General features: G+C 32.2%; 1 protein-coding gene across 1 annotated transcript; it reads left to right on the top strand.

Annotated features, from left to right (window-relative positions):
• Positions 1-377: 377 nt before the first annotated feature.
• Positions 378-1105, top strand: LOC141588065 (uncharacterized). The gene is made up of 3 exons (XM_074409523.1): positions 378-465; positions 551-735; positions 836-1105. Exons 1-3 carry the CDS (start codon positions 378-380, stop codon positions 1103-1105), a joined length of 543 nt encoding a protein of 180 aa, XP_074265624.1.
• The last annotated feature ends 15986 nt before the right edge of the window (positions 1106-17091 follow it).

Here is a 17091-nt window from a genome sequence, read left to right as displayed (position 1 = left end):
AAAATCACCATGTCCCGATGGATACACGAGCAAGTTTTTCAAAGATCCATAGGGGGTGATAAGTAATGATGTCATCACTGCTGTCATGGATTTATTCACACATGGGAAACTTCTTAAGCAACTTAATGCTACCAACTTAACCCTGATACCCAAGTGTGAAAGGCCTCAGAATGTGATGCAGTTTTGTTCAATTTCTTGTTGTAATGTAGTTTACAAATTTATATCAAAACTACTATGTGCTAGATTGGTAGAGGTGCTACTCAGATTGTTGATAAAAACAGGGGGCATTTATACAACATAGAAGTATACAAGAGAATATTTTGATTTGTCAGAACTTGATTAGACTGTATGAAAGACCATCAATATCTCCTAGATGTATGTTCAAGATAGACCTGCAGAAAGCGTATGCTACTGTGGAATGGGATTTTGTGGAAAATCTTCTGAATATGTTGCAGTTCCCTACAGGTATTAGGAGTATGGTTATGCAATGTATCACTACTGCTTCTTTTTATTTATCTATTAAAGGTGAGATGTTTGTATATTTCCCTAGGAAGAGAGGCTTGCGACAAGGAGATCCTCTATCTCTTCTCATTTTTTACCCTTTACATGGAATATTTGACAAGAACTCTTAAGTATGCAGCAGCCAAGTTTGACTTTGGTTTTCATCCTATGTTTTTTTTTTTGGTGAAGTGGTTTTCATCCTATGTGCAAACAAATGAGTCTCACAAATCTAATGTTTGTTGATGGTGTCCGTATGTTCAGTAGAGGGGATGCTACTTCTATGATGTTGCTCCTGAAATCCTTCTCCACTTTCTCCAAAGCCACATGATTGAAGGTTAGTGCTGCTAAATCTAATGCTTACTTCTGTGGGGTTTCTGATCAGCTCAAGCTGGAGATTCTGAGAGTTTCTGGCTTCAGTGAAGGAGAGTTGCCATTCAGATACTTGGGCATGCCTATTCAAACCACTAGGCTGAAGAAGAAGGACTATGAATGCTTTGTTGAGAAGATCTGCAATAGATTCCATAGTTATGGGGCCAGAAAATTTTCCTATGCTGGAAAGTTGACCTTGGTTCAAGCTGTGCTTAACTCTCTTTGCTCTTATTGAGCTTCTATGTTCATTCTTCTCAAAGTAATAATCAATAAAATTGAGGCAACTTGCAGGAATTTCTTATGGGATGGAAGTGCTGACTACAGAAGATTTTCTTTAGTGGCATGGGACAAAATATGCAGACCAAAGGAGGAATAAGGGGTTGGCCTTAGGTATCATGAGATTTGGAATAAAGCAATGGGTGGTACACTCCTGGACTAGGTGTATGAGAAAAAGGACACTATCTGGGTCTATTGGGTGAACTACAATTATCTGAGGGGGAAGGACTGGCTGGAATACAAACCAAGCACTAATTCTAGCCGGGTTTAGAGGAGAATTTGCAGGGTGAATCAGGAAATAGATGCATGGTACATTAATGGGAAATGGCAAGTCCAACCTGAGGGATACACCCCTGCTAACTGCTATAAGTGGATAAGAGGCCTCAAACCTGAGGTCATATGGCGAAGTGTAGTATGGAGCAGATGGAGTATGCCTAAGCATATATAACTTCATGGGGTGGCTATGGGAACATGAGGCAATGCATACTAACATCAAGCTGGTGTTGTGTGGGATTGATGCTGATGATAACTGTTACCTGTGTGGCCAGACTACTGAAACTCAGTCTCACTTATTTTTTGCTTGCTTATACAGCAGGAAAGTAGTGCAGGTGGTGAATCAATGCACTGGGGGATGCATTCCTAAGACTGGTATCATGGAATGGTGTATCCATAGATTAGGTACCAAGGTCCAAATAGGAGTTCATATTGCGTTGGTGTTGAGTGCACTGTATCAGGTGTGGCAGCAGCGTAATAAGAGCATAATGGAGTTGGTTCTCCAAAGGCTAGAAACGCTTGCTAATATGATCGTAAATGATATGAGAATCAGGATTAGAGGCAGGGATAAGCAACAGTTGAAGGTTGATGATATAGAATGGTTAGAAAGGAAAAATCTCATATAATTTGATCATGTGCTTATGTTTAGTATCTCCTATAACTTTGTAAATTGATATGCATTTTTATAATATACTCACATTTCTCCAAAAAAAGGGTTACATTTGCCGTCAGAGACTAGACATTGTTTATTTAAATGGTTTTAACATTTTTGTTCTGATTAAAGTAAGATATGTTGTCAAACTTCCTTCGCCTCGTCATTTTTTATCTTTGAATTTTGGACAAAGACTAAGACGAGGAGGACAAATAATTCATGAAAAATATTCTCAAATTTAAAAGATAAATAATTAACCAAAACTAGTTTTGTGACCCGCGAAATTCACGGGTTCGGTTTAAGGATCGTTCATGCATTTTCCCCTTTAGTTTTTTTTGATGATTTTTCCATTTTTCATTCGTGGTCTATATCTCTATAATTATTTTAGCCGTTTATATTTTAGGTATGTTTTACTGAGCAAGAAAATGGGTCATTTCTATGAATCGATAATCAAAATAAAGTTGACACGTGAGACCCTTCACGATATCTCATACTAATATACTCATAATTTATGAAAGTAAAAGATTGGGCTTTTAAAGAGGATGATGAATTTAAATTTATGGCAAATTAATGAAAGAATTAAAAGTTAGAAAAGATGGAAAGACACACAAAACATTTATGTAGGGTTCTAATTATTGCAATATCATGATAGGGAAATTGAAAGAATTGGGTGTGATTTATTCAATAGGAGATAGCCTATTGTGAAAGTGTAAGAGTTAAGCTCTAACTTTTCATTAATTTGTTGGCGTAAATTTTCTTACTAATTTTTGTAGTAGCTATATTCAGTTATTTACGATTTTACGTCATTCTTTAGTATTGTTTTTTTTATTGTAACCTATTATTTTGTTATTCTCATTCTCATTACTTCTGTAATCAAATGATATCATTTTTGTTCAATGTCAAATTTGATATCTTTGTTAGTCAATTTTATTAAAATGATGATACTCCGTACTAATTAAAAAAATAATTAGTATTAAACATAGTTTATATACCTCTTTTTTATAGTTTCGAAATAATAATGATATTTAAGACTTAAAATATTCTTCACTCATTTTCTCTTAACTATTATAACGTTTAATCAAATAAAAGTAATTTAAATAAGGTGGGTAAATAGATAAAACATCCATTCTCACATTGAAAATTAAAAGTGAAAAAAATATCATACTCATTATTATTATGTTGTTTTGAGATAAATTGTAACTAATTATACTAAGAGAATTAATATAAACAGATTATCGCAAATCGATATATACAATTTACTTTTGCCATCTTATCATCAAAGCAACAAAAAGACAACAAAATCAAATGTATCCTATCTCATCTCATTAATATTCAAATCATAAGGAAAATATAGGTTTACGTTTACCCATCTAACCAACTTAATTACATATATAGAGAATACTATATTTACACTATCTTGTCTTAGTCATATTTGTAATTTGTTGTTAATATCAATCTTAATAAATTGATTACACATTAACAATAATAAATATATTAAAAACATCCGCAAAACAATCTATCACTATTGAAAAGAGATTATAAAAACTAAAGTTACAATTTAGGCAAGTTATATTACTACGAAAACGCAGGTTACTGACTTACTGACGGGCAAAATCCGTCAGTAACATCGTTTTTCCGTCAGTAATTCGCTGATGATTTCCTTCACCAAAGTTTGACCACCATTCGCTTATGATTATATTCAATCGTCGATGATCTCCAGTGTCTTTATATAGAATCGACAATGCCTAAAACAACTTATATAATACAAATGCTTGTCGAATTCTCCACTTTTCTTCTACTTCTCTCTTATCTCTTCATTTTTTGTCCATTTGATTCCTACACACCACAAAGTAAAGATATGAGAATTGTTGTAAAAATAAATCAAATCAAACAAGTAGTTGAAAATAAACAAACTTTTTTCATTAATTTTTTTTTGTTAGGAATGTGTTAGAATTTTTATCAATTTATTTTCTTTTATACGTGAAATGTTTTCATAACGGTAGAATATAAAAAGATTAGCATTAAATTATGATTATTAGGTGGAATAATGCATGATAAACGAAAGTGTTTAAATAAGATGCGTAATTAGTCTATTGATTACTACTTTGCCTTTTCATTTTCTATTTTTACTTCCTTGTTTTAAAAATAAAAATAAAAAATTAATCAAACATGTAAATGTAGCTCGTCAAGTGTTATTCTAGTAACTACTCAATCGAGGCTTTTTATGTTACTTTTCATTAATTTGTTTTTGCTAAAAATATGCTAGAATATTTATCAATTTAATTTCTTTTATAGATGAAATTTTTTCGTAATCGTAGAATATAAAAAGATTAGCACTAAATTATGATTATTAAGTGGAATAATGCATGGTAAATGAAAATGTTTAAATAAGATGAATAATTAATATATTGATTACTAATTTGCCTTTGCCCTTTTATTTTCTATTTTTACATTTTTTTTAAAAATAAAAAATCGACCTATCATGTCAATATTGCGTGCCACGTTTCATTCTATTAACTACTCAATCTAGGCTTTTTTATGTTATTATATAGAGATATTATATAGATTACCACCTAAACAATTTGATTTTCTTAAGATGTCAAGTAGACTTCAAAGTTTTTTTTATTATTATTATATTTATTTATTATAATTCAAAGACTAAATATATAAATTAGTTGCAAAAATGACACATGGAATAAAATTTGATGCTTTAGTAGGTAGTCTTTTAACTATATTGTATATATATATATATATATATATATATATATATATATATATATATATATATATATATATATATATATATATATTGATGCTTTAGGTAACTTTTTAACTATATTATATATATTTATATATTCATTCCGTCCCAATTTTTTTTACATTGATTTAAATACTCTCACAAAAAATATAAATGAAAAACAAAATCTCTAAAATAACCAAATAATCAATCACAAATATAGAGCGTAGAGTATTTCAATATGTGTAGGAGATGATGGGGACATTATGAAAAAGTTAGGTGACATTTATCGGTGTCTACATGGCATTAAAATTGATGGTTCAAATATCCTTTTAATAAAATTATATAGATACTCGTAAATAAAATAGGTAAAATAATGGTCGAAACAAATGAATTACAAAAGACTCTTTTATAATAATTTACTTATTGTAAAATCATTCTAGTGTATAAAAACTATGACTTCTTTTTTATAGTAATTTTTGTAACTCTTTTGGAAACTCATTAATAACCTACAAAGGAGATTTGTGTGGCATTGGGTCACACTCAAAAAAGGCGGGAGACATGGCATTGTAAGCCTTAAAAGATTCTACTATAAATCAACTTTATTGTAAGGACTTGCTGGTAATGGAATAATTAATAAAGGAGTAATGAGAGTTAAAATAAGAAGAAATAAGAGGAGATTGATGCTTTGTGGTGGTTGTGGAAGGTGGAAAATAGAGGTGAGAGAGGAGTTATTACCTCCATATGGAGGTAATGCATGCATTACTTGAGAGGAGAGATAGAGAACAGTTACTCCCTTAATGGAGAGATTATTACACTATATTTCCCGATTTTTTTCCATTTCTATCTCCAATCCTCATCCCTTAGCTTCCCTCCGTTTTTTAGTCAATTTTAGCTTTATTACTTCCTTAATTATTACTCTCATTCCAAGAAACCCCTAAAAAATGAAATCTCTCCGTTACGGTCAATTGTTGTGATTTTGTTTTAACACAAAGAACAAAGAAAGAGGAGGGGACATTATAAAATGACCAGTGGATCAAATTAAGTATGAAGGATTAAATTGGTTATCAAATACAATCCTTGATTATCAAATACAATCCTAAAATAAAAAAAGACGATAATTGACTGGAACAACGCAAAATAGAATAGGACGGTAAATGACCGAAATGGAGGAAGTAACTCATTAATCTTATAGAATGATAACTTTTGTCTCTAACTATGTAAGATATTTAGATATTTAAATGTTATATTCATCTGTATTGAAGCCAATTCTTTACACATTATCATCAAATGGAGTACAATTATACAAAGGTATGCATAACGGATAAACTTTGTAAATGAATCGGAACTAGTTTTGTGACCCGTGAGAATCACGGGTTTGATTGTTTTTGTTCTTTTATTTTTGCGGTATCGTTCATGAATGCGTTATTCGCCTTTTTTGTCTTCTTGCTTATTATCTTGGAGATATATTGGTAGGATACCTAAGCAAGGCAATAACGGTCCTGTCACAGTTCATGAGGGTAAGATATATTATAGTACCAAAACCCATGAATCCCTCATTTTAAAGAACATACGAATGTCCATTATCTGATTTCGAAGGCTAGTATTGCATATAAATAAATGGGAAATTGTATTGTCTCGTGTTTCATCAGAGCACTTTAAACAACTTATTCTCAAAGCCTATAAGCAAAGTCAACACAAATTATGGGAAAACGTAAAATTGCATTCAAACAGTGGAATATTAACTTTGCAAACTACTCTTATTTTTCTACTGTCCTCATTGTCTTTGTCCTTTTACTGATTGTTGTCTTGTTGTGTTAATTACTGTCGGCCCCCTTTCTGTTTTTGTACCTTTCTTTTTTTACGGTGTTTAGATTGTCTCTGAATTTCGAGGGCGCTTGGCTTTGTCACGGTGGTTATTCAGTTCACTCAACATTGACGGCTTTTGGTATTCTAGTACTTGATATATTGTTTTTAGTGTTGTTTTGGTGTGTTCGAAGAACCTTGGTCCTATTTTTATCCGACAAAGAAACAAAATGTTGGACACTTGGACATGTAATTCTATTCCTTATTAACTAACGTATTCTAATGAAAAAAGAAATGTAAAATAAAGTAAATATGTAAAATATATAAATGAATGGATGGTAATGATATTTTATAACTGAATTTTACATATTGCCTTTAGTCAATTAGAGACGATATGAATAATGCGCAAAAAGCGCTATGTTAAAATACAACTTATGTTTATCTTACTAATTAGGCTAAATTTACAAGTTTATTTTTTTAAATGCAATGGAGGATGTTAAACTTTTAACAAATAATACATTAACAGTTCTTGTCGATTCATCGGTCTTGCAACATCGTCCTTGTAAATTCAATTGATTTCCAACGTATTGGGAAAATATTATTGAAATGATTTTTGTATAACAAAAGACTAAGTGATATACTTAAACTACTAGCAAGGAGTTGATGACATGTGACTTATACAAATAAAATTTTGGACTAAATACGCATTCAATAATTTTAAAAATAAATTTTATGTGAGCAATTTTTGAGACGATACATGAGAAAATGTATTTGTTAAACAATGGACATCATTCTAGTTTCATTTCTATATCTCTTGTTAATTAGAGTCATCTATATATCTTTTGTTGTTGGTGAACTTTTATGTGAGGAGCTTTAACGCTTATCTCAATGAATTTCAAAGAAATAAGGATACGCAATTTGTATTATTATACTTCTTCCATTTTTTTAATTATCATCGCATTTGCTTGTGTGCAATAATTAAGAATAAGAAAACATAAAACCAATTGAAAATAAAAGGAAAAAGTTTGCAATTGGTGGAGTAATGTGAAAATTCTATCCTTAAACGATGACATTATTTTGTAATTTTTAAAAAAAAGTTATAAGAAACATTTAGGAAAAAGTACGTCACAAAGTAGAAATTAAAGAAAAAGGGTGATAATATAAAAATGGACAAAAAAAAGAGAAGTGAGGTGATAATTAAAAAATATTCGTAACAAATGATTATGAGATAACAATAATATATACAAACAAAAAAAGTAAACATTTCTCGAAGAAAGATTGAGAGTGCTAGACGAAAATATTTGATGGAAAACAAAAAAAATGATTTAAAGGTTTGAAAGCATTCAAAATGGAACAATGGATTGGAGAATGATCATCGGATATCGCTCAAAAACCATGCAAAATATTTACCTTGATCCGCATTAAAAGATCTGATTTATATCCTTGGAGCATATAACTTCAATACTTCCATTAAGACATTTGATTTATAATCTGTTTGTCGACTAAGATATTTGATTTATAACCTGATTGACAAAATACAAGTTGAATAATACACGGAAAACTAATAAAGTGCACGAAAGGGTATAAGACAATTTAGTACAATTTACAAATTTGTCAATTAATATTCCAATGGTTGGAATATATAATGTAACATGTCACCAATAATTAGAGATTCATACTACAATTTGATATTGCGCATACATAATAATAATAATAATAATAATAATAATAATAATAATAATAATAATAATAATAATAATAATAATAATAATAATAATAATAATAATAATAATAATAATAATAATAATAATAATTATAATAATAATTATAATTATAATTATAATTATAATAATAATTATAATAATAATTATAATAATAATAATAATAATAATAATAATAATAATAATAATACTAATAATAATACTAATAATAATAATAATAATAATAATAATAATAATAATAATAATAATAATAATAATAATAATAATAATAATAATAATAATAATAATAATAATAATAATAATAATAATAATAATAATAATAATAATAATAATAATAATAATAATAATAATAATAATAATAATAATAATAATAATAATAATAATAATAATAATAATAATAATAATAATAATAATAATAATAATAATAAGGAAAACTCAATGAAAATGAAAAATATATTCAAGTCGAAAGATAATTGCAAAAAAGTTTCATAACCATTATTTCCAATTTCATGCAATGTTTTTGATATGTGAGTATGTCATCCTCCTGCAATTTTAATACAAACACAAAAATAATAATTAAATAAGATTCTAACTATTAATTAATTCAAAACATAATAAGAATAAAAAAGTTAAATAATTCAATTGGTTATATATGCATACTTTACCTACCAACTTTTAAGATAAAAATGAAAAATAGGATTGTTGTGATATTTATATAAGAAATTTTTTTTAATTAATTATCTAATTAATTTCAATAATTTATTTGAGAGAAGAAGAATAGGAGAGATAAAAAGTTATGGTGAAATAAATACAAAGTATAATAATTGTGAGGAAAACCAAAAGACCATCTATTAAACAAAAAAAAGAAAAAAAAAGTTAAATGAATAGGTAGATTAATACCAAATTTATGAGAGAAAAATAAAGAGTTTGTATTAATTTGTTTTTTGTATTTGCCACTAATATTTTTTATTTTATTTGTATTTTATAAGCATGTAACACATGGTATTTAGAGATTACTTTTAGTTAGATAATTACTTACTTTTAGTTAGATAATTAAGTAATTAATATAATTGAATTATTATTAACCAATAGAAAAAATACACGTGGATTAAAATTAAATGCTTTAAGTAGGCTTTTAACTATATTGTATAGATGGTTGGATAAGCATGTGTTTTAAACGATAATATTCATGTTGAAATGACAATCTAACATCAACAAAATTAAATGATTAACATGTAACTAGTTTAGACCCGTGCATTATATGCACGATATTTAACGTTTAATATTTTTACAAAATTATTTATATAATATTGATACCTTATAAGTAGTTGTTTACATTTGCCTTCATTATATTTTGTTTGGATAAATAAAAGTTAGAAATGAAAATTAGATAAGAGAATTGAGTAATGAGTTGAAATATATTCTAATGAAAATATTTTTAAAAAGGAATTAGCTACTCATGTTTATGATGAAATAAACAACAATAATGGATGAAATAGTAAGAGACATGATATAACGATGATGAAGATGAAATAACATAAACTTAACAATAACAATAATTAAAACAGTAATTAAGAACAGGGATTAAAGATACAAAAGATGATTAAATTGAATTAAGAGTGAGGAGGAATACAAAGTTTGAGATCCGACAATAAGAACGAAAGCAAGGTACGAATGAGAGAGAATAAAAAGTGTCTACCTATTGAATTCTTAAGTGTAATTAAGAGCTGATTAAAAGATGATTAAACCTAATTACGTCTTCTCCTTATATAGGGAAGATATTAATTAAACATACGTAACAAAATAAATAAGTCCTCGCGAAATAAAATCTCGCCTTATATAGCAAAGTACTCGTTCGAGTGATTTGAGACTCCTCGATTGAACACTATTCCAGTAGTTCCCCTCGATCGAACAGTACACGTACTCGATCAAGAACCTTCAAAATGCCACCTTTCGATCGAGTACAGCAGGGACTCGATCGAGCATTGTTGACCACCATATTCACTCGATCGAACATAAAAGGCTTCGATCGAGTACTTAGCCACTGAACCAGCTTCCTTTCTTCGTTGGTTAACTTCCCAATACCACTTCACGCTTCCCGAGGCATAGTAATTCCGCTCCAAATATTCCATCTCCATAAATGCATGCTAAGGGGACTGAAAAAGGCACGATTCCGCTAATTTTGGGTCCTTTCCGGCAAATAAGGCAAAGCGAACCAAAGTAGACTATTCGGGGCATTTCGCAATATAAAACTATGAGAATTGCATGGAAATACTTGCAATAAAGGCTTAAAAAGACTATATGAAATGAACGTATCACCTATACTAGATAATCTTCCTGGAAATCTTCAGTAGTAGGATCATCTTTTTATCTTGATCATAAACTCTTCATCTTGAGCTTGTTATAGACTTGATCGATCCTTTTGCTTGAGTGATCATCATACTTAAACCTTGTTACAGTTACTATGACGCTTTAAGAATCTTCAATGTTATAGCTCAAGCTGCTATAACATTACTTAACGATGTTTCACAAATCTTCAATGTTATAGTCAAGGTTGCTATAACATTACTTGCTTAAATTGTAAACTTTAATCATTCTATTAAAGACTAAACAAACAATTACGAGCAAGAGTATAGATAATATAAAGTACACACTTGTCATTATCAAAACTAATCATATATCTATATGGTCCAACAAATTCCCCCTTTTTGATGATGACAAGTCTCTTATGATTTGTGACTAAGTGTAAGTTCCCCCTCAACATAATACTATAAAAGTCATAGTCAGCTGAACACAAGACCAATCCACTTATATATAAAATATAGCATCTAAGGACATTAGGAGATTAAAGGTTCTGACAAGGAGCAAGCTTAGGTAAATACTTAAGTCACGGTCATTTTCTTCTCACTACTACAAATACAGGTGTAGACACCTCAAAATGTCTACCTAGCCTTACGGGTACCCGATGATGAGGCTCAAACTAAATGACTAAATGAAAATTGACAATGTTATAATTAAAGGCTCTTTACGCTTATTACCCGAAAATCAATAAAACGGCATAGAACCACACTTAAACGATTAACCCTCTATTTTCATTTTAGCCCGCTTTAATATATTATTGGCACGAAACCAATAGATAAACTGAGGAGCGATGATGATGTTACTAAGCTCGAATAGACTAAGGACGTCATTAAGTATGCTTGTCAAAGCTTTGGGATCAAGCAACCAGTTATAGGCCCAAATTATGTTTAATGGGAAGCCCACATACTCCACTAATCCTAAACAAAAACTCATCTATTAGAAAAAATACGAAAGAAAACAAGAGGAAAACTTGTATGGCAAGTCAGACGTGCATAGTGAAGCGAGATTGTCAAGCGTCGCACGTGTGTTCTAACCAAAACCAGCAGGAAGTCTATCATCAAAAGATTTCAAGTTCCACACAAATTCCAAACTCCAGCTCACTATAAATATATCAGTGCCTTGCACAAATAGGGGGGACAGACAAAAAACAGACGAACACAATATTACCAGAAGTACACAAATATTCCAGAGGACGAAGCACAAAATTAATACCGATAGCCAAGATCAAACCAGTCCCATATTCAATACTCAGTACAAACCGTCTCAAATACTGTCCCAGATTCAAAATCAAACCTCACAAATAAATTGTCCTAGCCCATATATAAAGCAAGATAAGAAATTAATAATTAACGACAAAAAGTCGAAATTCATTAATAAATAACATCCACATAAAATGCGCAGAATGCGTACCGACATCAAATAAGCTTTTCTCTACTCTTTCTTTTAATTAATTCTTTTATTTTACCTTTTATTTAAATTCTTTATTTTATTGTATTTACTAACCTAGTTAATTTGTTTTTGTAAATAATTTGTATTAAATTGTATAATTAACCTTCTTTTCGTGTTAATTTCGTCAAATATATAATATTACAAATAAATAGTAGAGGCCGTCAGTTTGATGGGCGATCCGGGTGCCTAACACCTTCCCTGATCGTACCTTTACCCCCGAATCCGCAATCTTTGGTTCAGACCGGAGTGACGGATCAGTCCCCATACCAGGGATCAAAAGGGGCCTTTTCCGTTTAACTTATTTTTGTATGTTTTTTATAAAACCTACTGGCGACTCCACACTATTTACTTATTTTCAAAAAGGAGATTTTTTCTGTATGTTTTTTATAAAACCTACTGGCGACTCCACCTATTTACTTATTTTCGAAAAAGGAGATTTTTTCAGGGATCTCACAACAGGCAACTACAACGGCCCTTTAACAACGCTTATTCACGAAAATCATCAAAACACGTTGTAGAATTGATGCCGCGAATTTTACCAAACTTAATTACAACGGTTCTGTGTTGTTAACCGTTGTTATTGGTTTTAACAACGGGTCATACTTGAAAAACCGTTGTTAATATAAAAACTAATAACAACGGTTGAATCTGTAATACATTTTAACCGTTGTTAATAATTTGGCGCAAAATTAGTGAAAATTAATCACAACGGTTATATTAGAACACGTTTTTAATACTTCTTAACAACGGTTTTAGACTCAATAACCGTTGTTATTAATGTTATGAAAATCTTAAGAACAATAGATTGCTTTATTCTGCTATACGCTACAAAACACAAACACAAGCGAATACTGCTACTATATCATCCTCCATTCCTCCCTGATCGTCTCTCTGTCTTCATCTCCGTCACTGTTGTCACCGTCTTCTCTCCCTCATCGTGTTTATCTATTAGGTATATATATGTTTCTTTGCTTAATTGCTTTCCTGAATTTCGTTTATTTGTTTGCCTATTATTGTATTTTCTGAATTAGTTGCCTATTATTACGAATGTAGAATAATGACTCGAACTTGGATGATTGATGCAAATATGAGTGACCGCAACTATAAGGATGGTTTAGCTGAATTTTATGAATTCGTTTTGAACAATTTGAAAGGTTCTTCTAGTATTGCATGTCCTTGTGAAAGATGTGGTAATATTAGCTATATGGCATTTCCGGACGTTAAAATACACCTAGAAAAGTAGAGATTTAGTCGATCCTATACACGTTGGATTTTTCATGGGGAATCATTAGAGGAAGAGAATAACTCTGAAGAAGATGATGTTGAGGTACACGAAAGGCTAACTGATGATCCTGAGATTGCCGAGTTGGAAGAGTTGGAAGTAGAGAAGTTGAATCTTGGGTCTATAGATAATGAAGAGAATGATGATGAGTCGATTGCTTTTGAAGATGTAGGTGATGACACTAGTAATTTGGATGACCTTAACAACATGTATGAGAAGTTGTGTGAGTCTGAAGCACCTCTGTATCCTGGTTGTAAGTTCACAAAAATGTCGGCTGTGGTGAAGTTGTATAGTATCAAGGGGGCAAATGGGGTGAGTGACACGTGTTTCACTAGTTTTTTAGCCTTGATAAAGGAGTTGCTTCCTGATGGTAATGTTCTACCTGTTAAGACATATGAGGCGAAAAAACTAATAAGAGGAGTGGGTATGAAATATGAGAAAATACATGCATGTCCAAATGATTGCATATTGTATCGGAAATTATATCAAAACTTAACCAATTGCCCTAAATGTTTGGAGTGGCGTTATAAGGATAAGGAAGGGATCCCGACTAAGGTGTTGTGGTATTTTCCATTGATACCAAGAGTCATAAGGATTTATGCGAATCCCGATGATTCAAAAATGTTAACTTGGCATGAAACAGGAAGAATAAATGATGGAAAGCTAAGACACCCGGCAGATGGTATTCAATAGAAATCGTCCGACGCTAAGTATCCCGAGTTCGGCAATGAAACTAGAAACTTACGTCTAGCGCTGTCCACTGATGGAATGAACCCACACGGAAACATGAGTAGCCAACATAGTAGTTGGCCAGTAGGGTTGGCTATTTATAACTTACCTCCATATGTGTGCATGAAAAGAAAGTATTTGATGTTGTCGTTGTTAATTTCCGGCCCTAAACAACCTGGAAATGATATAGATGTATATTTGGAACCTCTTCTAGATGATTTGCGATTGTTGTGGGATAGTGGGATAGAAGTATTTGATGCATATAAGAACGAAACTTTCAATTTGAGAGCGATGTTATTGTGTACAATATCTGACTATCCGGCTTATGGCGACCTTTCTGGGCTCACAGTTCATGGGAAAGAGGCTTGTCCATTGTGTGGGGAGGATATCGAGTCTGAATACTTGAAGTCTTCTCGTAAGTATGTGTATATGGGAAATAGGAGGTTCTTGTATCATGACCATTGTTATCGCAAGATGCAGAAAGCATTCAATGGAAGACAAGAACTTCGTCAACCTCCTAGAATTTTGAGTGGGCATGAAGTTTATCAGAAAGTAAAGCATATTGAGATAGATTATGGGAAGAAGAGCGGCTCTAAATTGTCTACTCATGAGTATAAGAAAATATCCATATTTTTTGATAAACTTCCATATTGGCCTGACCTGGAGGTCAGGATTGCCTCGATTTCATGCACATTGAGAAAAATGTCTGTGATAATATTATCAATACCCTTATGAATGTTCCTGGTAAAACAAAGGATAACGCCGCAGCTAGGGAAGATATGAAAATGATGGGTATTAGGCTAGAGTTGGCACCACAGAAGAGAGATAATCGTACATTTTTACCGCCAGCAGCTTATACCCTTTCACGGAATGAGAAAAAAGAGTTCTGTGCATGCTTGAATGGAATTAAAGTGCCACATGGTTATTCATCGAACATCAAAAGCCTTGTGACGATGCAAGACCTAAAACTCACCGGGTTAAAGTCACATGATTGTCACACTTTGATGCAACAATTACTACCTGTGGCTATTCGTTCCATTTTACCTGAAAAGGTAAGATATGCTATAACTAGATTCTGTCTCTTCTTCCAGTCCATATGCGAGAAAGTCATCGATCCCGATGACGCGGATTCATTGCAGTACCTCGTTGTAACCTCTCTTTGTCAGTTGGAAATGTATTTTCCACCCTCTTTCTTCACTATCATGATTCATCTGACCATTCACTTGGTTAGGGAGATTTTGTACCTTGGGCCCATGTACTTGAGATACCAGTATCCTTTCGAAAGATTGATGAAAGTATACAAGGACTATACATCTAATCGGTATCATTCGGAAGGTTGTATTGCTGAACGCGCTATTTTAGACGAAACTCTTTCATATTGTTACGCTCATCTCTCCCCTGAGGAGTTGATTGCCGTTCCTAAGAATCGTCATAGTGACTGGATGACCGAAAAAGTATTAGGGGCCGGGATGAAAAAATTGTGACACGTGAAATGTTGCATTTAGCACATATGTATGTGCTAAACAACGAAGATGAGGTGCAACCTTATATTCAACAACACAAAGATGAGCTCAAATACGATCACCCAAACAAGACCGAGAAGTGGATTGCAAATGAGCATACGAAGACGTTTGCAGAGTGGTTTAGGAATATTGTCTTAGAGTGTACGAATCAAATTGGTGATGACATCTCTCCTAGGTTACTACGTCTTGGTTTAGGTCCAAATGCCAGGGTCACCTTTTACAGCAGTTTTGCCATTAATGGATATACTTTTTACACCCGCAAGCAAGATGAGTTGAGCACAATGCAAAATAGTGGTGTGAGTTCTGAATTTGAGGCAATGCACTTTGCTACTTCAAAAGATAAAACAGCCTATTTGGGGAAAATGCCTTTATTATGGTGTTATTCAAGAAATATTGGTACTAGATTACATTGATTTCACAATGCCTTTGTTTCGATGTAACTGGGTTGATAACAACCTCCATTGTGTCCGAAAGAATAAGATGGGATTTACGTTGGTCAATCTGGGTAAGGTTGGCAATAATAAGGATGATCCTTTCATAATGGCATCCCAAGCTAAACAAGTGTAGACACCTCGTTTCTGCACCCCTCGCAAACCACCCGGTGATGATTGGGCCGCATGTTCGATTCGCGGAACGATTTGTGACAGTTCGTAAGATTATCGTCAAGTGATTGCTCAAATATTAATGTCTACCTCTTAGTTGTCATCTACGTACCGATACGGTCGTTTTGGCAGTAATTAGAGTACATTCGGAGTCCGGGTCAAAAACCGTCTCCATTTTCTGATAACTGTTAAATCCCGAGTCGGAATGTTCTGGAATGTTCCGGATATTTCTATTCCATATTTATCAAATTTTATCTTTTGGCAAACAAATATCCCGTAATATTCAAAAGATAATCGAATTAAATCCGTCCTACCATAACTTAAACACGGAAATCTTTCTTAAACAGAGGAAACCTCCGGGAACGACGCAAGAGAAGTCGCGCCTCTTCCAAGAGACGCAGTGGCTGCTGCGCCTCTTCCCAGGCCCTTCTTTGCATGATTTACGTATCTTTTTTATATCTTTCCGAGATTCACTTCCAAAGAGTCTCCGAAACCCTATTCCTTCACGTGATTAGTATAAATAGGAGCCTTCGCTCCTCATATTTCTCACGCGAGTGTCCGCCCTTCTCTTCTCCCTTTGCATTCTAGACTTTGTTCTTACTAATTGGCGCCTACGTGCTTGGACTTCCGACCACGTAAGCTCGGATCTTCCGGTACCACCTTTCCGTTGCATGACCGACCAATTTGACCACTACACTCAATCAATCTAATTAATCAATCTTGTTAAATCGTTTTCCTCTTTCGAGGGCACTCTTTCCTTGCATTCGCGTCGAGCATCACTGATCGATCTTCTTAGCTCATCTCGTTCCG

Source organism: Silene latifolia, chromosome 1 (assembly GCF_048544455.1).
Source record: "Silene latifolia isolate original U9 population chromosome 1, ASM4854445v1, whole genome shotgun sequence".
Lineage (NCBI taxonomy): Eukaryota > Viridiplantae > Streptophyta > Magnoliopsida > Caryophyllales > Caryophyllaceae > Silene > Silene latifolia.
The sequence above is the reverse complement of the archived record's forward strand: the minus strand, read 5'-3'. Positions and strand labels throughout refer to the sequence as shown.

What these genes read in the sequence shown, in the direction of transcription:
- LOC141588065 (XM_074409523.1), top strand. Translation starts at nt 378, where the DNA reads ATGTTCAAGATAGACCTGCAGAAAGCGTATGCTACTGTGGAATGGGAT. An exon ending in TATGTTGCAGTTCCCTACAG is followed by an intron (nt 466 to 550) that starts GTATTAGGAGTA and finishes ATATTTCCCTAG; the next exon opens with GAAGAGAGGCTTGCGACAAG. An exon ending in ATGAGTCTCACAAATCTAAT is followed by an intron (nt 736 to 835) that starts GTTTGTTGATGG and finishes ACATGATTGAAG; the next exon opens with GTTAGTGCTGCTAAATCTAA.